Raw genomic sequence first — 22,244 nt, 5'->3', positions numbered from 1 at the left:
GAGGGATGGTTTCGCAATGAATAATTGATAAGACGATTATACATTCATAAAGCATGTCATCATATACTGGGAGTCATGTGACTGGGCCACAACTCCCCTCAGAACTTGATTTATCAATCTGTGCCTTTGGCTGTGATGAATATGTACTGTACCAGCATGCAAATCTGACACATTCTAGAGTGCTATTTTTATGAGGTATAAACAGTGTGTTTGGGTTGAGCTACTCATGTGTTCATAATACAGTACTATATAAAACTATAGAATAATAGAGGCGCTGAGACCTTTTCCCACCCATTTCACTAGCACATCTTATGCCCAGATCCATCATCAACCCCACACACACATCCCCCATCTGCCATCATATCTCATCCAACATCAGGCATAACCAATATCTGTCCATTTCAGCCATATGCATAATATACTGCATATCAGAGTCCTAATGTTGAATAAGCTCGTTATAATCTTCACAGAACTTTAAAACAAAGAATTAAGCCCTATTCGGACGGTAGTTGTTTCTCATGTGGACGTCTGTAATAATAAATTTGCATGGCGCCGGCCTCAGTGATAAAACCCATGCATTCGGATGGCGATTTATTCACAGTGAAGGAGCGAGTTTTGTGATCCTACGAACCCGGGAACTCGCTGTTCACGTTGCATGATCGTCGGCTGTAAATAAAATGTCATATGCTTGGAATAATAATAATAAATTCATACTTAATTTAGGAAAATAATGTCCTATTTATTTGTTTAATTATTTAAATCTCTTGTTTAAAAATAGGAAGCTTGACACGATATCTCAAAACGATGGATGTCATTTAAAAAAAATATAGAAATTAGCGGAAATAAGTTAATGCTGCCTCTTATTTACAAGAGGTAAACATAAAGCGGACTGGTTTATATTTTTAATGTATACGGTCGTTGTATATAATACATAATTTACAATTGTATTGCTTATATCGCTGCCACAATAATGGCCCGTTTAAATGTTTACGTGCTTTGTTCTCTTTCTCCTTTTTGTTCTTAACAGTTCCCAACCGCTGAGATGGAGCGGTGATCAAATATTGTTCTTTTAAATAATTTCCAGTATTTCAGTAATAAAAGTGTAAATCTTTGAAGCACAACAGTTATCGTGTGGTGCTCGGCGGTGGTCAAAAAGGATTTAAACAGTGAATTTTGAAGAGATCTCTTCTTGTAAACTCAGTGATGTGGATTCGGATGGCAATTAAATGACCACACGACCTTGGTGTGGGATTTTTACGTGGGTTGTGGAAGGAAAACACTGACATTCTGGATTCGGATGGCAATAAAATCACCTACTAGCCACTGTAAATGTTGAAAATACTTTACGACCCCATGAGAAACAATTACCGTCCGAATAAGGCTTTAGACTCTTAGAAGAAAAGGTTTTATATTAAAGCTCAAAGGGTTCTGTCAGGCGCTTCACTTATATAACCTTTCATGGAAACCCATCATTTCATGGATTTAATTTTCATTTATTTTAAATATTATAAATTATATTTTAAATATGTTTTTTAACGAATTACGAACAGCTCGTAAACATATTGAAAACCTGAAATAACCTGTTAAACATGAAAGTATATGCAACCATTAAAGACATTTCTCCTTATATAGAACGTTTTTGACATACAGTGTTCTTTAAAATTGAGTCAAGAACCCAATTGAACCTTTTTTTCTAAGAGTGTAGGAAATATTACAAGACTATATAACCTGTTAACTGTCACGCCCCTTTTTTTGCATAGACATAAAAATCACTATCCAAACTTAAATGGTTGTAATTCACGAATGCTTTGTAATATAGACCTATGGCTGGTCTTGTTTTAAAGAAGACATTTTCCAGATTATTGTAGAAGTCTAGAAATTATAAAAAATGAAACAGAAAAAAAGTTATATAAGTTTGAGTTCATAAAATTGTGTAGTGTAAAAATATAATTATTAATATTTTATATAAAATATATATATATTACAACATATATTTTACTCTAAAACTGCAAGAAAATTAAAGACAAAAATCTGAACAAGTTGTATTTCAAATTTTAGGTTGATATCTCAAAAAATGAGCTTTCAGTAAGATTATATAGGGGCACAGTACCCAACTTTTTCACTAGGTGAACACCAGACTCCATACCTGCCAATATAAGGGCGCCTCCATTTTCATATACGTTTTGAGTGATCTGAACCATGTATTTCCATAATTTTCATACAATTTATGAAGTAGACATCCTATTCAGAAATAGTATGGGTGGTTTGTCAGTATTTGATTTGAATTCAACCTCTAATAAATGCATAAAAAGACTAAGTTATAGCGTTATAGCTCGCAGCCGCATCCCAAATCGAGAATCCATACATTTTTCTTTATATTTAAAACATTTCCAGACTTTTTTTTCTCATAAAATGGAATTGGTGTTATCTTTTGAACTCATGGCATGAAAACAAACTGAGGTTTCTACCAATCTTTCATGATTTTTCATGCTTATTGTTATTTCAAAATAAAGGCCTAAATACTCCTAATGAATATGAAATATTCTTGTTGCAAATTGATAAATTACTGCTCCTCTGTAATTTATTTTAGATAACAGCCACCAAATATGATAACTAGAGATTTTAAGCTTTCAAATGATATATAGTTTGGCAATATTACTTTAGGTTTTTACTAAGATATTATTGTTTTAAACATGCAATGGCAAATGGGCCCGCCGGGGCCTGCCCATGACAGGTTAAGAGGTTAAGTAGCAATCCCTTGACTAGCAACTATCTTGAATTGGTAAAAAACATCAATTTATATCCAAAATATCCAGGGGGAAAAAAGTCCATTTCATAACTAAAAAAGAACACTGGTAAAACATCCTTTATAACATAATAAAATATATGCAATATATTTGTTTCTTGCATAAATAAACAAATAACTAACTAAATACATTTCCACAGCTAATTTTGAATCACCATCATTAATTTTTGTATTTCTTTGGTAGCAAATGGTGCAGTTATAACATCTATACCAGCAGGGACTGATAAAACCTTGAACCGTTGGATCCTCTCAAGGTTTCTTCCACATGTTTTTCCTCATCAGTGTTTGTAAGCCAACATTCTTCGTAAAGCTTCTTTGAAACTAATTGTTGTGAAAAGCTCTATACAAATCAATTCAACTCAAGGACTTCAGCCTTGACAGCATTATGACTTTGATTGAAATGTGGCCTTTGTGGGCAGATTCCCATTCTTCAGACCACAGCCTGAGTTCATACCAAATTACTGATATATCTTCATGTTTCAAAACATCTTGACCGCTGGCAACTGAATACCTGTCACAAACCTAATCTATTCAATTCTCGACTATAAAACTGTTAATGCATTACAAGCAAATTCCAAGGTGCTTAACATCTCAAACTTCATTCATCACAGTATAATCTCAACCATACAAAAGCCGCACCTTGTCTCGCATAATGTGTTAACGCTCAAGTTAAACGATTAACTTCACGTTAACAGAAGGTGTGTGTCAGAGAAGATGCCCTGTGGTCTCTGAATGAGAAAAAAGCATAACGTGTGATCAGATAATGTAATTCTTATTGCAACCCATTGAACAGGCTTGTCTCAACTCATAAACGTCACCCGCATATGATTAATAGCACTATACGAGAAAGATCGGATGCTGCAGGAGACTTTACCATCTTGAGGAATAGATTAAAAAAGATGGAGGAAAATAGCTGGCTCATTCTCTGTGGTTCTGCGTTGGCTTCATCATATTTCTCCTTGAACAGATTTGTAAGATTACTGCTTAAAATAAACTTATTGGAGGAACTTTAAAAAGTTTTAAGCTAAACCGTGTAATTCCTGTGCCACAAATGCAATTGCAAAAATAAATGAACAGGATTCTCCTCGTCGGTCATTGGTCGGGCCAAACGGATAGCTCCACCCATTGGTCAGAGCGAGTTTGTTTTATGTCTATGTCATGACTAACACACTTGCTTATTCTAACCCCTTGGCCCAAATTGTTTCCTAGAAAGCTCATTTGTCTTTATTTTATATAAAAAAAAAATAAAAAAAAGCCTTTTGCAATGTAAAATCGATAGTTGTGATGGATAGGAGGGAAAGCTGAGGCCTGTGTTACTGTCAAGTGATTTTGATGAATATACTGGCTTTGTCTACCTCCCCTCAAGTGGAAAGTATGGGTTTTAATCCAAAACTACAAACACCTTCAGCTCCTCGAGGTGTTACAGTCACTGCTGTCGCTCTGTTACAATCTCAAGAACCAGTTACCTGTGGCGGTTCCAGCTTGTATGGCACCCTAGGACAATTTTCTGCAGAATAGATGCATGATACCAGCTGCGCTTTCTCGCTCTCTTATGAATCTCTCCGACAGCGAGTTACACACACATAAACCCGCCTCTCCTCACTCACTCGTTTCATTTGCTCCGGATTAATATTGTTGGTGTAATCACTGTAAGATTTTGTGCTCACACCCAAAGTTTGCGCACATAAAGCCGCCTCTCAGTCCTAAATTGAGTTCTTTTTCGCTGATTATTGCACTTAAACAGTCAAATACACACAAACTAATGTCAAATGCCGGTCTTGGTGAGTATTCACGCAAACACAGTCAGTTATGTTTTAACCCTTACGGCTTCTTCGGTCAAAAATGACCGAAATCATTTACGTTTTTATTTTTTTTATTTTTTTGCTTCATCGGAGGGGGATGAAACTTGGTGACTTTTGTTGTATTACCTATGTGATCACACAAAAAAATATGATTTGGATATGTTAAAGGGTTGTAAAAAAAATAGTCACACTTAGCTTCCTCCCGGTCAAAAATGACCGACATAGGAAATGAATGGGAAATACGAAAAAATAGGAAAACTAAGAGAAACTTTTGGTGGTACAAGCTACAGATCAGCAACTGTGGAGAAAAAAAGTGTACAGCAATGAAGGGGTGACACTCTAAAACATCAAGAGTGCAAATAAGACCCCCCCCCCCCCCCCACACACACACACACGCACACACACACATACACAGATAAACTGGCAAGACTGCAACAGCAAATTTGTAGAATATGCAAAATAAAATCAATAAATGAAAAAAAAATCTTGCTCAAATGCACACACACACACACACACACACACACACACACAGAGAGAGCGAGAGAGAGAGAGAGAAAGAGAGAGATAGAGAGAGAGAGAGAGAGAGAGAGAGAGAGAGAGAGAGAGAGAGAGAGAGAGAGAGAGAGAGAGAGAGAGAGAGAGAGAGAGAGAGAGAGAGAGATTAACTGGTAAGACTGCAACAGCAAATTTTTAAAATATGCAAAAATAAAAAAATACCAATTTATTCCAAAATGTCTGTATAAAGTGTCTTGAATTATCACTAACCATCCCTTATTTTGTTCAATTATTTGAATGATCAAATACTGAGTAACAAAAATGTTTGCATTGTGTTCCCTTTCTAACCAAATGTTATTTTGATTGTAATCATAATGCAAAACCTGATAATTATCTAAAAAAAAAATAAAAAAATAAAGTAGTCTTTTAGAATATCTGAATATATATATCTAAATAAAATAAAAATAATAAAAATAATAAAAATGTATTATTAAAATAAAATAATAAATAAGATTGAGAAATCAAAAACAAAAAAAACAAATAAAAAAACAACAATTTTAAAAAATTTAAAAAACAAAAACAAATTATATATTAATTCTTATGGAAAAAATAGCTCATAAAAATTATATAATTAATGCAAAGTATCATAAAAATCTTTAAAAATTCTAAATAATAAAGAAAAAATATTATTGAACAAAAATATATTTTGAATGGTTTTCCTGGGGGGAAAAAAAGTAAAATTTTAAGGCTTCGGTCACTTTTGACCGAAAGGAAGCTAAGTGTAACCCCTAAACCAAGAAGCCGTAAGGGTTAAGTGAACATAAACAGTTGAGAAAGAAAACGCATGTGTAACAGTATAATGGATCCATGCGTCAGGTCTTAAAGTGACAGCAGGTATATTAGGCAAATTATGAGATAATATTAAAAATATTTATATGGCAGTTTTTCCCCAAGGTATCGATGTCAGAATTGTGGCCTGTTAAAATGCTGAGTGGCTAGTAACTTTGGAAAACCACTAGCCCCAGTGGCTATTGAGCATAAAAAGTTAATGTCAAGCCCTGGATAACTATATATATACTTTTAAAACATTGTTATTGCGAATCCTTTTGGCCACTATAATCACCTAGTGAAAATATGATATTGTGACAGTCCTAACCGATGTGACAATGTGACACGTGCAAATGAGCTTAAAAAAATTGCTATTGCGCAAACCACCATTCCCGATTTGTTTGTGTAGGCGGCTGGCAATGTCACCCATGCTTAAATCCGACAACTGGATGTAACCTTGTTCGGATATGATCCTTGATTTCCAGAACTGATTCGATTTACCTATAGAGAATATTGTGGGGACACAACCTCCTGGTTGAGAGTAGAAAAAATATAAATAAATAAATCTGAAGACAAACAGCCGTGATAAATGCAGTTATTATTTTTTTCAATTAATGTGAAAAATGGCCGGTGACCCCTCATGACCAGAGAAAAGTGAAGCGACACTAGCAAAAGTTCTCCATTATTATAATTGCTATTTTGTTTATGCCCCTGTCTTGTGACATGCACGGCTAACTTACAATTGATGCCGCCCGCTTCAGCCCACTCCGTCTACGTCTGATGAATGCTTTATTGCCGAGGAGTCACTTACTGACAACGGTGAGCAAGATACACTGAGAGATACAATCAAGAAACACTGAAACATGACAATAGTGCTACTAAATCACTTCAAATGCTCTCGGCAGTATAGCCAGCCAAGCTGAATTGTGAAAGCAACTGTGAAGGAAGTTTGGCGTGGAAATACGCTTCTGTCCTGGAGTTTATTAGCTCTGGGAACCAAAATGGAAACTTGACCCTTTGCACAGTAACACGATGACTCTTTGTGTTTCCAGGGAAGCAGCAGGAACCAATTACTCTATCATAATCAGGCTCGACTTCGAGCCAAGCAAAGGCATATTTAATAAAAGAGACGCAAAATCTATGAAAACTCATGTCATCACTTCATGTCAATCTGTATGACTTTCTTCGAAAATTTTGCTTTTTTTATCGTGACGGCCTCACACCGTGTGCTGACCAGACGCAATGCGATTCCAGCGATGAATAGTTTGTCTGTCCACACCAGACGCGACTACGAGACATGACAAAACCAATCACAGCCAATAAGAAGAGCGTATGGGCGGAGTCTATCTGCACAAAATGGATAAGCACATAATCAAATTAATAAATATGACACCATTTTAACATTATTACAAATCCATACTGAGTGACTAAAACAATCTTTGTCATGGAATACACTTTTTTGTTCACACTTGGTTCCTAATTTTTTTTCAGAATCAAAAACTCTGATTAACTTGGAAAATATGCCTTTTATTGCATGTTGGGCGTCGTGTCTCGTCTGGATACGGTGTTTGGCCTTATTTATTTGCATTATATTGAAAAGAATGGTCAGTATATTCGTCAAAAATTCATCTTTCGCTTCCCAAGAAAGAACATACAAGCTTGAATCGATGCGAGGTTGAGTAAATAACGGCAGGCTTCTCATTTTTAGGTGAACTGTCTCTTTAAACCACTCATTGTTTGAACCCCTCTGATTTATCCTCTGTAAAAGCAGGTTCATCATCGGGCTGACAGTCAAAGGGAAAACGTCAGCATAATCTTTCTTTAGAATCAGCAATATGTCCATGTGGAGTGCCGTTTGGTAGTGAATCAAGAGAATAAAAGTTTAAATGAATGAAAACAGCTGACAACGTACCAACACACCTTGGCAGAGGTGCGCTCCACATGCGCCGACCCCCTCCCAGGCAAATGATTTCTGGCACTCCCTCCAGCCGGTAGCCCATGTTGCAAGAGAAGGTGAGAGTATCTCCGATACCAAAGCTGTAACCGTTACGCCGCCCAAAATCAGGCACTCCTGGATCCTCACACGGCTCCAGGTTGTATTCTGTGAGAAAATGTAATATGTATTAGGAGTATGTATTCATTTAATATGTATCATTATGTAAACATAATGAACTTGAAAACACTTTTGTTACATTTTATTTTAAGGTGACGTAGTTACATTGTACTTACTCAAATAAGTAGTGAGTAATATTAATTAACTACATGTACTTATTATAGACTTACGGTTAGAGTTAGGGTTTTGTTTAGGGTTAGTTATCTGTAATTATGCATTATTTACTGTTATTACTGTAGTAACTAAATTGAAGTGTTACATTTTTTCTTGTTAATAGCTCTATTTTTAAAATCAATTTTAGTTCATTTATTATTATTTTTTTATACATTTGTTTTAATTTTTGTTGAATTCACCATTGGCATTTCTATCAAAAATATTAAAATATTCTGACAATGTATAAGAAGATGTAATGAAAATGTATCTTATTCAGAAGAATAAATTAAATACTTGACGCCAGGGTTATTATCGGTAACTAAAACTATTAAAAACATTTATGTTCATTGAAATAAAGCTGTTTAATAAAATATAAATATTAGTTGAAAAAATTGAAACTAAACGAAAATTAGAAATGTTGCCTTGGCAATAAACCAAATTTTTAAAATGATTAACTAGAAATAAAAATTAAAACTAAATAAATTAAACCTAAATAGCAACATAACAAATGAATAAAATGACAAAAGCACATAACATTCATATAATGTGAACTAAAATTAACATAAACACTTAAAATATAAAAATAAAAGCTGATTCAAAATCAGTGGTGGCGCTAGGCCCCCCCGAGAATTTCCTTATGATTTTCCTGGTTTTGACTCTCAGTGTTACTTACATTAAAAATAAAAAAGTATTTAAAAACCAAAAAAATAAAATAAGGTTTAATAAATGTTTTAATGTGGCTATAAACAATGGTTTTAATGGGGCATGCTCAGGTACGAAAATGTATTTTATTCAGAAGAATAAAGCAAGAATAAAGCTCCCCCGAGATAAAAAAAAAAAACTGGAGCCGCCACGGTTCAAAATAATAATAAAACTAAAATAACACTGCTTGAAGCACAATCACAATAACTCGATACTGTCACAAGGTATACAACGCAAGGACTCAACTACTGTCCCAGCGTCCCTGTTCTCCAGGACGCTCCTCACCTGAAAATGTGATGTTGAAACCTTCGTAAGAGATGGAGAAGTCAGATATGAAGCGGAGCTGGGCCTTGAAGTTGCCATAGAGTCCTGCATTGATGGGCGAGGGCAGTTCTGCGCCTGTGAGGCGGGCGAGTGGCTGAACAAAACTCCTATTCTCAGTGATGAGCAGATAGTCATGATGATCCTCCAGGTGGAAGGTGTTAAAGGTGAACTGAACACCTATCGGGGAAACAAAACCAATGCACAAATGAAGCATGGTTCAAGTTTCTGGTCAACTTCTAACTGTCCGGTGGAGATTGGAGTAGGAAGAAAACGGACAAGAAAGAGAGAAGAGTAAAAGGATTTGGGGTCAAGCTCATTATACAAGGCAAGGGGGTCCCACTAAGGGTATAGCTTACTCGTGAGAATGGAGGCCCATTCATTAAAACTTTTTCTCAGGCCCTGTGAACTTAAGCAACAGCCCTTGACAGAGGTCACGTACTGAAGAACAAAGACGATTTTGATACTGACCCTTTTTTGTCAGAAAGAGAAAAGTGTATTTTTAGTCCTAACTGATCTGTCCACTAAACATAATGGCCTTCAAAACTGATATGCATTAGCAGCCATGGGAAATTAAAATTCAGAGGAACTTTCATTATTCTGAACTCAAAGGTTGGATAATGATATTTGAGAGTAGGGCATGGACAAGTACCTAAATCTGTATTCATGACAGAATATGTGATGGACTCTCGGAGCTTGCTTTTCACCCTATCATCAGATATTACATCTGCACTATCTGGCATATTAAAATAAACGTTTTTATAAGTCGGTGGTAAACTGTAGGTAAGATATAGCCTATCAGTAGTGGTTTTACCTTTGCCATGGCTGACCTCCACAGTCCAGGTGCAGTTCAGGGAGCTGGGATAGACCTCAGGGTATCCAGGGGAAAGGATGGTGCCTCCCGGTCCTCGAACATCACCCCCACAGAGTGCTATAGGGCAGAGGGAGTGAAGTACTTACTTAAACAGACCTTTCACTTAAATTCAATAGATGCAAATGGAAGTACACAACCATAAATGATTTCTTTCTTCTATCAGCTCATATACTTGGCTTATCAGCTGACATGTCAAAATAACATCTGTATCTTGGTTCCTAGTGACTGAAACTCCTAAGCACTTGCATACACTACCGTTCAAGAGATTAGGGTCAGTATAAGCAAAACTAAAATTCACATTTCCTCTTTTGTTGTCATGGTTACGGATTTCTTTGTGCACCTGTTTCTTGTTCAGTTTCTTGTTCATGGCTTTAATGGTCCTGCGACTCCTATTATTTGCATTATCTTCTTTGCTTTTGGTTATAAATAAAGCTATTTAGCTGCTTTCATATCCACCTCTCAATCTCCTCTTCGTTTGCCTGGCCAGACATTACACAAATCAGCATATGAGAATGATTTCTGAAGGATCATGTGACACTGAAGACTGGAGTAATAATACTGAAAATTCAGTTTTGATCACAGGAATAAATTACATTTTAAAATATATTACTATAGAAAACTTGGTAAGTTTTGATCAAATAAATGCAGCCTCGATGAGCACAAGAGACTCTTTCAAAAACATTAAAAAAAAATCTAACCTAAATGTTTGAACGGGAGTGTATCTGTATCCAATAACAATCCAGTGGGGTCCAAAAATCTGAGACCACAATTGGAAAGACCACTTTTCTATTATAGTACAAATTCATTTCCTTCCATTAACAATTTGAGTGAAATCTTAAAATCGGACCTGGGAAATAGGGAGTCAAAACACCCCCTCTTTTTTTTTCAATGTATAGTGTTCATGCCTTGCAGAGTTCCATCCATCCATAACAAAAACAGACTCTTATTGGTCAGAAACTGTTCCTCACCTCATACTTTGCATGCTCTATTTGGATCAATGTCCATGCACTTCTTTCTTAAAGGGTAACTAAACACTAAACCAACTTTTTTTAATTAATGATCTGTAAGACTGGGGCTTTATTAGTGCTGTTCATTGATTCGAGTAACTTTTTTGACATTTGGGTATAAAGTGTTTTAATTCTACAATATATGGTGTAAAAACGTCTGAGTGCTGCCCTCTTCAGGTTGAACGGTGGCTACTGCAGTTGCATTTTCCTATTGGATGTTTGCGGTAGTTCGTGACGGTAGCGATGAGAGCTGACGTAAGCAGGTTCCAGCTCACCACGCCCTTGGTACGAGCTACCACGCCCATGGCAGTATAAAAACCATCTTGTTTCATCAAACCACTGTAGCGAGTCAGGAGTTGGAATTGCGAGTATTGAAAACGATCAGGATAGAGTATCCGTTCATCCCCTCTATCTCCGCCCACTTTTCCAGCATTTTTCAAATATTACCAGTGGGTGGAGTCAGGCTCTGACCAGGGGTTTAGTTACCCTTTAAACCCGGCCTGGTGCTCAGTGGAGGAAGCATGTACAGTCTCCAGACCCTGATACCTCAGACAGCAGTGTAGGCAGGTGCATGCCTCTAATGTAAGCTGCATTTAGATCCCATGGAAGTGAGATGACTGTGCAGTAAAAAGTGCCTCTGGATGTCTAATCTGGTGAGCGCATCAGTTCCTATCAGCTAAAGCAGCCTTCACAGCAAATTGCCTCTCAGAGTCCTCCTCAGCGACGGGCTAATGGCCTTGCATTGAATCACATTGTTTCAGTTTAGCTGCCTTAGAGAAAGGAAAGCGAAAGAATGTAATCAAATAGCCGAAGGACAAGCGGCCTAAGAAGCTCTGACAGGGCAAGACACAGGTAACGTCTTTCATCCAGCGTTCAGTGGAGGTTTCATTGCCTGCACAAGCATGCTGTTTAGCACTGTCCTGCTTTAGTAATACGGTCTATTAAACCCTCTTTGTCACCGACTCTGAACCTCTTTAATTCAAGATGTAAATTGACATGTCACCTTTTTTCTTTACAAAACAGTTTCATTGATCAGTGAAGCCACAAGGATTCGCAGTGCTTTTTTTTTTTACTACAAATGTCTCAGGAGACCAACCGTCACAGGTGGGTAGTGGGTGGCTCCACCAGTGGTTCTTTTCACAAACCAATGGCTCTTCGTGGCTGAGGCGATAGCCTGAGTCGCAGCCGAAAGACACGGTGGAGCCGATGGAGAAGTCCTGACCGTAACGAAGACCGTTGACTGGAATCCCTGGATCCAGGCAGGAGTAGGCATCTATTGTTACGCCTAGGAATAGTCAGACATATGAAGTTTACAAAACAGCATCATTTAAGAGCATTTTAATGAAACTTCGGCCCTATAATGGTGCTCTATAATAGCAAGGTGTTAAAAGTGAAGTATGTAAGAGTTATGTTAAAATACCTTCTCTTAACCCAAATTATTGTTCATTGACTGCTGTTGGTATGCCATTAATGGGTTTATCTCCCTCAAAAGTGTAAGCATTGAGCCGCCCGGGCACCATCAAAACATTGAGAGCGGTTCGCTCAGATCTGTCAATCTCTTTCCAGCTCAACCAATAGTGTGAGTTTGGGGTGTGACCATGAGTCATGACTGACACGTTACACGGAAAAAGATGCTCAGCTTCGGGTACAGGAATGCAAGACAAAATTTGCTGTGTTTAGATCTTAAAAAGATTAAACCAGTCTTCAAAGCGAATGAGGCATTGCGATGAAACGCGCTTCAGTGGAAGCTTCAATACGATATATCATCATCATGCACCCGTTCAGAAAGACAAATGTAGCAGTTTATAATGTTCACTTTGATTCGCCTCAAACAGTTGTGGTGAAATTCATGCTTTGCTCTAGAAAGAGTATTGGCTACTCAATTACTTACTCATGACACATAGCAACACAGCTAAAAGTATTCCTAATACAGGGCTCCAGACTGCGACCAAACGGTCGCATTTTGCGACTAAAATTTGAGAGTGTGCGACTGAATTTTACATCCAGTCGCACATGTGCGACCAGTAAATTTGCCTCACGTTAAACGCATGGTTAAGCGTGGAAGGGGTGCGTCAATGAATCCGGAATGAGTGAGTGTGACAAGAATAGAGAGCGCGCGTAAACGTCTGTGGGAAGGAGACGGAGACAAATATCACAAGCTGCTATGTGCGTCTGAGCAATGCGATCTATCGACTCGTTACCAAGCAGCGAATGCAAACAAAATGAAAGTGGAACGAAAATACGCTCCTTATTTATGCTTCACAGACCGTTAATTATTCCGGACCAATAATAGACAGAGCAGCGCATAGCCTTTCTTATGTATATCAATGGAGCAGCGCCCCGAACCATTGACAGTAAAATAAAGACCCGAACTTGCCAGTCGCGGGCCGATCTCGCTCACGCGACACTGTTACTAGGAGATCCAGTGAAGAAATCCAGTGAATTCGCCTCAGAATTAATAACATCATCGCTATGAGATCCAGTGAGAAACATTCCGATTCGGCGCAGAGTTCTGTTAATAAACCATATCAGATTAAACAGTGCTGACGTGGAAACCAGGAGAAAAACTTATAGAAGGCTTTCAGTCCACAAATCAGCAACATTCACCATGGATTTAGGCTAATGTAGAAAGCAACTCTAACCATAAATATGATAATGTGACAGAAATAGTCAAACGCAGCCTACACATCTTTTCTAGCACTTCAAAACTATAATATCATATATAAATGCTTTTTTTAATTTATTTTTTATGTGATGACCAACACATTTTTTGTTCATCCTTCAAAGGTTGTCCTAAAACTAAAAATTTTAAGATGTTGGATAACTCTTATTTAAACACTTATTTAAAAAAATACCATTGTAAATAGTAGGATGTTTATTGGCTATGTTCACTCTAATATAATTTTTTTCACTCCTTTTGTTTTTTTAATTAATATTAAGACATTATGAATGACAATAATAACAAAAGTTAATTTCATCTACACCCTAAATTAAGTTTAGTGATTTATTGTCAGCCCCAGTGGCCAGTGCTACCAGAATTTTTTTTTTTCTTTTTGTAGAACTCAGTGTGAGTTCTCATTTGAGGTGATGCTGCCCTCAAATTTGAGTCTGGAGTCCTGTGAACTTAAAATTAAACTGCATATCGTAATATCTGTACGTTAAGTCTCTTTATTATTAAAGAATTTGTCAGTATTACAGTTATTTTGGGGGAAATTTGAATAATTGCATTGCAAGCTGATTTAAGGTGTGCCCCTAAATTTTCTGCTTGTGCTCCTAAAATTTTCAGTCAGGGGCAACAGCGCTCCTAGTAAAAAAAAGTTAGTCTGGAGCCCTGTAATATGTTGGACATTATATTGAAAGTCGCCTACTTTCTAACTGTTGAGACATCATGCCTTCACAAACCCGTTGGGTTTGTGATTCCTGAGTTGGGGGAGGACTGCCGCGCAAAAGGGACGTTTGCAAGGTTGTTTGAATGTATGCTTTGTTTTTGTGTCGCAGAAACTACATACTTCACTTTTAACTTCCAAATAGCATGTTCTGAAACTGTGGAAAGTTTACTGTTCACTTACTTTCATATAGGATCTTGAAGCCAGTGTTTGAGCGACTGTTATCAGTGGTGAAAAGCATGTACAGGTGGTTGGCGGTGCTGAATAGGAACTGAGGCACCTGGGTGCCGTTGAACGAGCCAATCAGAGGAGAGAGAAGATTGGGTCCATCGTGAAGCTCCAGCAAATCGCAATTCAGCTCTGTCTGAAATCTGGTTGGAGAAATAGAGAATAATTAAATGTCTTTGCAGACAATGCTACAACTGTACATTTTTGTACACTACTGTTTAAAAGTTTGGGGTGAGAAAGTTTTTTATTGTTTTTGTAAGAAGTCTCATCTGCTCAGCAAGGCTGCAATAATTTGAGAAAAATACAGTAATATTGTGAAATATTATAATTTAAAAGAACTGTTTTCAATGTGAATATATTTTAAAAATGTAATTAATTACTGTCAATTTTCAGCATCATTAGTCTTCAGGGTCACATGATCCTTCAGAAATCATTCTAATATGCTGATTTGCTGCTCAAGAAAATATTATTACAATTATCAATGTTGAAAACAGCTGTGCTGCGTAATATTTTTGTGGAAACCATGATACATTTTCAGGATTCTTTGATGAATAGAAAGTTAAAAAGAACAGCATTGATTTGAAATAGAATTTTTTTGTAAGCTTGTAAATGTCTTTACTGTCACTTTTGATCAATTTAGTAGTGCATCCTTTCTAAACAAAATGACATTTTCCTCAGAATTTTCACTGAATCTGAATGTACCAAAGCAACAATATTCAAATAAAAAAAGCATACTTCTCAAATGTGATTTTGATGGAGCGTCCCGGTTCCGCCTCTATGACCCACTCACAGTTGAGTGAGTCTTTGTAGTAACCGGGCCACCCAGGAGATAAAATAACTCCACTAGGAGCTGAGAAGTGTCCTCCGCAGGGAGCTGTAGAAAGACCAGAGGGTTAACACAGATGCATTTCTGTTCACTCACATAAAGCCACTTTGCCCTATACAACCTCACAGTAAAAAAAAAGAAAAAAGAAAATGTTATGCATGATCACATGAATCTACGGAAGCTTGTTTCCGCCACAGAATAAAACATTTTGAAAGATAATTTTTATCTCACAATTGCGAGTTTACATCATTTCTGACTTAATTTCTCACAATTGCGTGTTATAAAGTCAGAATTGCGAGATATAAACTCACAATTTCGTGTTATAAAGTCAGAATTGTGAGATATAAACTGGCAATTGCGAGTTATACAGTCCAATCTAAGGAAAAAAAAGACACGCAATTGCGACTTTATATCATTCAATTCTGACTTTATATCTCCCAATTGCGCGTTATAAAGTTCAAATTGCGAGATATAAACATGCAAATCTGAGAAAAAAAGTTTCTCGCAATTGTGAGTTTATATATCACAATCCTGACTTTATAACACACAATTGCGAAAATTGTGAGATAAAAAGTCGCAATTACCTTTTTTTTTCTTTTTTCTGTGGCTGAAACAAGCATCCATATGTATATTTAATGAAGACAGCAGAACTGATAAATAATAAAGGCCAGTTGTCTGTCCAATATACCCCACTTTACATATTTACAATCCCCCAAAACCTACAGTAAGGTGTTACAGTGGCTAGATTTTTATCTCACAATTGCGAGTTTACATCATTTCTGACTTAATTTCTCACAATTGCGTGTTAAAAAGTCAGAATTGCGAGATATAAACTCACAATTGCGTGTTATAAAATCAGAATTGCAAGATATAAACTCACAATTGCGTGTTATAAAGTCAGAATTGCGAGATATAAACTCACAATTTCGTGTTATAAAGTCAGAATTGCGAGATATAAACTCACAATTGCGTGTTATAAAGTCAGAATTGTGAGATATAAACTAGCAATTTCGTGTTATAAAGTCAGAATTGCGAGATATAAACTCACAATTTCGTGTTATAAAGTCAGAATTGCGAGATATAAACTCACAATTGCGTGTTAAAAAGTCAGAATTGCGAGATATAAACTCACAATTGCGTGTTATAAAGTCAGAATTGTGAGATATAAACTAGCAATTGCGAGTTATACAGTCCAATCTAAGGAAAAAAAAAGACACGCAATTACGACTTTATATCTCACAATTCTGACTTTATATCTCTCAATTGTGTGTTATAAAGTCTACATTGCAAGATATAAACATGCAATTCTGAGAAAAAAAGTTTCTCGGAATTGTGAGTTTATATATCACAATCCTGACTTTATAACACACAATTGCGAAAATTGTGAGATAAAAAGTCGCAATTACCTGTTTTTTTTTGTGTGTGGCTGAAACAAGCATCCATATGTATATTTAATGAAGACAGCAGAACTGATAAATAATATGTCCAATATACCCCACTTTACATATTTACAATCCCCCAAAACCTACAGTAAGGTGTTACAGTGGCTAGTGGGCGACACCTTTAGTCTGTCACTCTATTCCCCTGACCATATGAGTAGAGTAACAGTGTAATTAGAAACATGCTGAGCGAAATACGAAGGATTGACAAGGATTTTAATGACAGATGACAGGCTGCTCACCACCACATGCCTTCCGGTTTACATGCCCTATTAACCCTCGTCTCTGTGACCCACAGGTGACTGTCTATTCCATTTAGAGTCACAGAGAAAACTAGGCACAACTGTGCACTTATTCAGGACTCCAGTCCACTTCTGCCCTAATAAATACCTTCACACTTTGGGATGGGACCGCTCCACATCACCTTGCCACCGTTCAGCTCACAGGTGATGGTTTCTGCTCCCTGGGTCTTAATGAAGCCGTCCTCGCAGATGATGGAGATGGAGCTGCCCAGCTGGAAACTGTCACCGAAGCGTCTGGCGTTCAGGGGGACTCCTGGATCCGGACACTCATTATGGCCAAATGCTGGAAGATTGAATGACATAAGATAGTAATATGGTGTCAAGAACAGGCTTTCGCCATATTTTTTTGGGTAGTCAAAGTATTTATGCCACTAACAATTACATTTTTTATATAACTTAACAACTGGAAGTTTAAAACGATGTTCTTAGGAAGTGGGAAGTTTGAAAGACGCTCCATCTCAAGTGGTGCTCTTCAATTTAGCCTCCACTCACAAGAATGAGGATTTGTGGTACTTTGTAGGACAGGTTTCCACTCCAGGCTCTGTTTATCAGTTTTAGTGTTATTGACCTTTCAGCTGTTTTTATCATAACTCTATGAAGCATATATGGCGGCCCAAGGCGATTGGCCGAGAAAGCGGCTGTCTCCACAACACCCTGAGTGTCTGATGGATGTCTAGTGACAGGAAAGGCCTACAAGAAGGACATGACGTTTGTCAGAATGAATACAGATTTAAAGGTGCTCCATCACGGCCCTGACAGCTCTTAACCGACAACAGTTAGGTGTCAGTCTGTTAAAGATCTCGATATTAACGTTCAGCATTGGCGACTACTGTAGCGCACCTAATATGCATGCGAACTGATGTCCACTCTGAGGACTTTGATGGATTATCGTGACATTTCACAGCTCCTTTAAAGAAGACCATCAAGAAGTCATTGTGTAAATTAAAGTCATGTATGTGCTAATGAGGGGCGGGAAGGAGATCTGGCGCACTGACAGAAAGACGAAGAATAGGATAAGCATTTGACACGCCTGGAAGTTGCTGTAGACAGACACCTTTTAGTTTGTAGTTTTCAGCACAAATGCAATCAATTTATATTTTACAGAACATTATTTCTTGCTTTCATTAAGTGTCAATCTCGTCAACAAAATTAGTTAATATAGATTTTTTTTAAAACACCGCTTATGATATATATATATATACACTACCGTTCAAAAGTTTGGGGTCAGTGAGAATTTTATTTTTATTTTTTGGAGGAAAGAAATCAATACTTTTATTTATCAAGGAATAATTAATTTGATCGAAAGTGACAGTAAAGACATTTATAATGTTACAAAAGTCTTTTGAACTTCCTATTCATCAAAGAATCCTAAAATAAAAAAAAAAACTGTACAACTGACAGACCAACAACTGTTTCAACATTGATAATAATAATAAATGTTTCTTGAGCATCAAATCCTCATATTATACTGATTTGTGAAGGATCATTTGACACTGAAGACACTGACACTGGTGATGCTGAAAATTCAGCTTTGATCACAGGAATAAATTACACTTTACTATATATTCACACAGAAAACAGCTGATTTACACTGGAATAATATTTAATACTACAACTGATTTTTGTTGTATTTTTAATCAAATAAGCGCAGCCATGGTTAGCAGAAGAGAATTCTTTTAAAAGTATTTAAAATCGTACCGACCCCAAACTTTTGAACGGTAGTGTATATACACACACACATACACATATATACAGTATAACATTTACAGGATATTTTTGAAATATAATATTAAATGCATAAATATAAAACTAAATATAATTTTAACTCAATATAAAGGATACTATATTATATTATAACATTTACAGGATATTTTCATAAAAAAAAGACAAAAAAATAAGTATTATTATTAGTCTAAAATATTTTGATCAAATAACAAATTTATATTTGAACTATTTAGATTAAACAAAGGAGATTTTTTAAATACAACTGACTGAATATAACGGTTAAAATAGAACTTCTCTCAATACGGTAAATTATAACCGTTAAAAACTAATTATTTAAATATAAGATTATATCATTACCTGTTGAGAAAAAGCTATCAGTAAACACAACACATGCTAAAAATGAACATTGCGTTGAAGAATTCATGCTTCATATACTGCTTAACAAATGCTCCATGCAGACATAATGCAGATTAGAAACCATTAGGGAGGAGCACGCACTGGTGTAGGTGATGTTGAAGCCCCTGCCGGACATGGAGTGGTCAGCCTGGAACTCCAGCCGGAGAATGTTGCTGTTGCTGGTGAGGTGTGACGGCACCTCTGCCCCAGTGAAACGGCCCAGCACAGACGAGTCCAGCATCTCTCCATCCTTCACGGTCAGGATGTCGTATGGAGCCTCCAGGTCAAAGTCATTGAAGGCCAGGTGGATGCGGCTGCCGGGCTCTGATAGGATCAGCCACACACAGTTAAGGTTGTTCCCATAGCCCTCTGGGTAATCCGGAGAAAGAACTGTTCCCATGGGAGCAGTGAAGTTTGAAAGACAGGGAACTGAAAGAAAGAATATAATTAATTAATATAATAAAATATATACAGAATAGCTATTAATTTAAACTAAAGATTAATGTATAGCTATGATTATGTTATAATATTACACCCGGCAACATATAAAAACATGCCGCATCATACATCAGTGTAATAATACAGCACTTAGCCATGTGTATGTGTTTCATTTGCCATATGGAGACTGTCACTCTGCTGTTGATTACATTCTGACAAACGGCATTTATGACACAAATGGACTTCAGGCTATAAATAGAGCTGATCTGTTCAATCTTCCAATTAGACGTGGAGAAATTTCAGCAATGCATTCTTCTTTTTTTTTAAGCAAAGAGCCTAGAGGTGAAGAATCAAAATATAGCAGATGTCACTGCAGTTGGGGAAGTCTCCCGGTTGGCTGTATATATAAGCCAATTATTTTAGCTGCCTCAGAGATTTCTGTATTCATTTTGAAGAAAAGGCAAAGACAGGAAAGTTAATAAAATCCAGTTATATGACAATTCTAATGGAACATTAACATTTGGCTGAAAAATCTTTAATGATGAAGCGTGTGTGATTTCTGTGCCACTAGTGTCAAAAACAATGACCGTTTTCAAACTGGTTTTCTAAACACTTTCCATATGTGCCACTGGTTATTTTAATAGCACATTAGAGAGGGAAAAAGTATTTTAACATCAAATAAATACACATTAAAAATTTTCCGATGGTGCTGCTTGAAGTTATGGAAGCTTGTTTCCGCCACAGAATGAAAAATATAAAAGGTAATTGCGACTTTTTATCTCACAATTCTGACTTTTTTTCTCACAATTGTGTGATATAAAGTCGCAATTGCGTGTTATAAAGTCAGAAATGCATGATATAAAGTCGCAATTGCGTGTTGTAAAGTCAGAATTGGGAGATATAAACTATTCTGAGGGGAAAAAGTTATCAGGCCAATTCTTTTTTTCCCTTAGAATTGGCCTGATAACTCGCAATTGCGAGTTTATATCTCACAATTCTGAGAAAAGAATCTCGAGATGTAAACTCACAATTGTGTGAAAAAAAGTCAGAATTGTGAGATAAAAAGTCTAAATTCTGTCTTTTTTTCTCGCAATTGCGACTTTATTTCTCAGAATTGCGACTTTCTCGCAATTGCAACTTTATTTCTCGCAATTCTGACTTCATATCTCGCAATTGTGAGATAAAAAGTCGCAATTATTATTATTATTTTTTTATTCAGTGGCGGAAACAAGCTTCCATACGAAATAGAACAGATTTGAGGACAGAATAAAAATAAACACTTCTTTAAATTTAGCATAATCGTCCAGATAAACGCGGTTGTTAGAGCAACAAACAAGGACAGGAAGAATATTTCCCAAACTATTAATCAGTTCGCAACATCCAGTGGCACTGACAGTACTCACAGATGCAGATGGGGATGTTGGCAGACCACTGGTTGTTGTTCTGACAGGATATTGTTTTCTCTCCAATGAGCTCAAATCCAAACTGGCACTCAAAGCGCAGCACGTTACCATTCAAGAAGCCATCTCCTTCTCTCATTCCATACAGAGGGGTGCCTGGGTCCCCACAGCTCTCCTTGTCGATTTCTACAGAGAAAGGAATCAAACATTAGTGATCAATAAACAACACATTCCTTCTCTCCACTGCTGCAGTTTGTTAAATAAGAAACTTTAACTAAAAAACTTAACTAAAGTTTTGAACTGAACTAAAAAAATCGACGTTGATAACGTGTTGTTTATGACAATTAAAAGTAAATTACACTAAAAAAATTTATTAAAAATATCAATATAGCTTTTTTTAAGCAACACAAAAATTGCGCTTGTTACGCTGGCAGTTTCGATGACGTCACTGGCATGGTAGGACGCGCAAAGGTGCATAGGCAACAGCTGCAGGTCCTAATACACAGACGAAAATGAGCACTTTTAACGGCATGGGTTACGCATTTGAACCTGTGAGGGACAGTCCAGTAGTTTCTGACTACCACCACCACATGGAGGATCAGTTTCAGGCTCCACATAGCCTACAGCACATGATCGTTTGGGGCGAAGTGACTGGTGTGGGTGTGTGAGCTGCCGGTGTTGTGCCGAATTTCGACCCCCTGCCAAATTATTACCCCCCTCGTTGAACTCAGTACCTGATTGCCTAATCCCAACCCCGCCCCTAATCCTACCCCCTCCCCCACAACTAATCCAAACCTACCAATGCTAGGGGGGTAATAATTTGGCGGGGGTCGAAATTCGGCACAACACCGGAGCATGGACACTGCACCGGAGTCAATCTGTTGCAGAGAACAGTCTCTGTTACAAAAAATGCACTTGAATAAATACCAAAAAGGGAGTCTATCTTAAATGATTTCTTGAACGCAATGGCCGATCAGAAGCAACACATATAACTGTGATTGGC

At 36.9% G+C, this 22,244-nt stretch overlaps 1 protein-coding gene across 2 annotated transcripts in view; it reads right to left on the bottom strand.

Moving 5' to 3' along the window:
• Positions 1-22,244, bottom strand: part of csmd3b (CUB and Sushi multiple domains 3b) — a 246,350-nt gene that overhangs the window by 185,356 nt on the left and 38,750 nt on the right. The window contains exons 5-13 of one of the 2 annotated variants that reach the window (XM_056249475.1): positions 21,245-21,427; positions 19,506-19,832; positions 17,371-17,565; positions 15,451-15,589; positions 14,671-14,858; positions 12,198-12,386; positions 10,035-10,151; positions 9,185-9,400; positions 7,844-8,032 (exon numbers count right to left, since the gene is read on the bottom strand). In XM_056249475.1, the coding sequence (XP_056105450.1) occupies positions 7,844-8,032; positions 9,185-9,400; positions 10,035-10,151; positions 12,198-12,386; positions 14,671-14,858; positions 15,451-15,589; positions 17,371-17,565; positions 19,506-19,832; positions 21,245-21,427 (1,743 nt within the window). Of the gene's footprint in view, positions 1-7,843; positions 8,033-9,184; positions 9,401-10,034; positions 10,152-12,197; positions 12,387-14,670; positions 14,859-15,450; positions 15,590-17,370; positions 17,566-19,505; positions 19,833-21,244; positions 21,428-22,244 lie in introns of those variants that run through there. The other variant, XM_056249476.1, reaches the window with a different exon arrangement.

Source organism: Rhinichthys klamathensis, unplaced genomic scaffold (assembly GCF_029890125.1).
Source record: "Rhinichthys klamathensis goyatoka isolate OS25496 unplaced genomic scaffold, OSU_Roscu_1.1 h1tg000060l_1, whole genome shotgun sequence".
In the NCBI taxonomy this organism is placed as follows: Eukaryota; Metazoa; Chordata; class Actinopteri; order Cypriniformes; family Leuciscidae; genus Rhinichthys; species Rhinichthys klamathensis.
The sequence above is the reverse complement of the archived record's forward strand: the minus strand, read 5'-3'. Positions and strand labels throughout refer to the sequence as shown.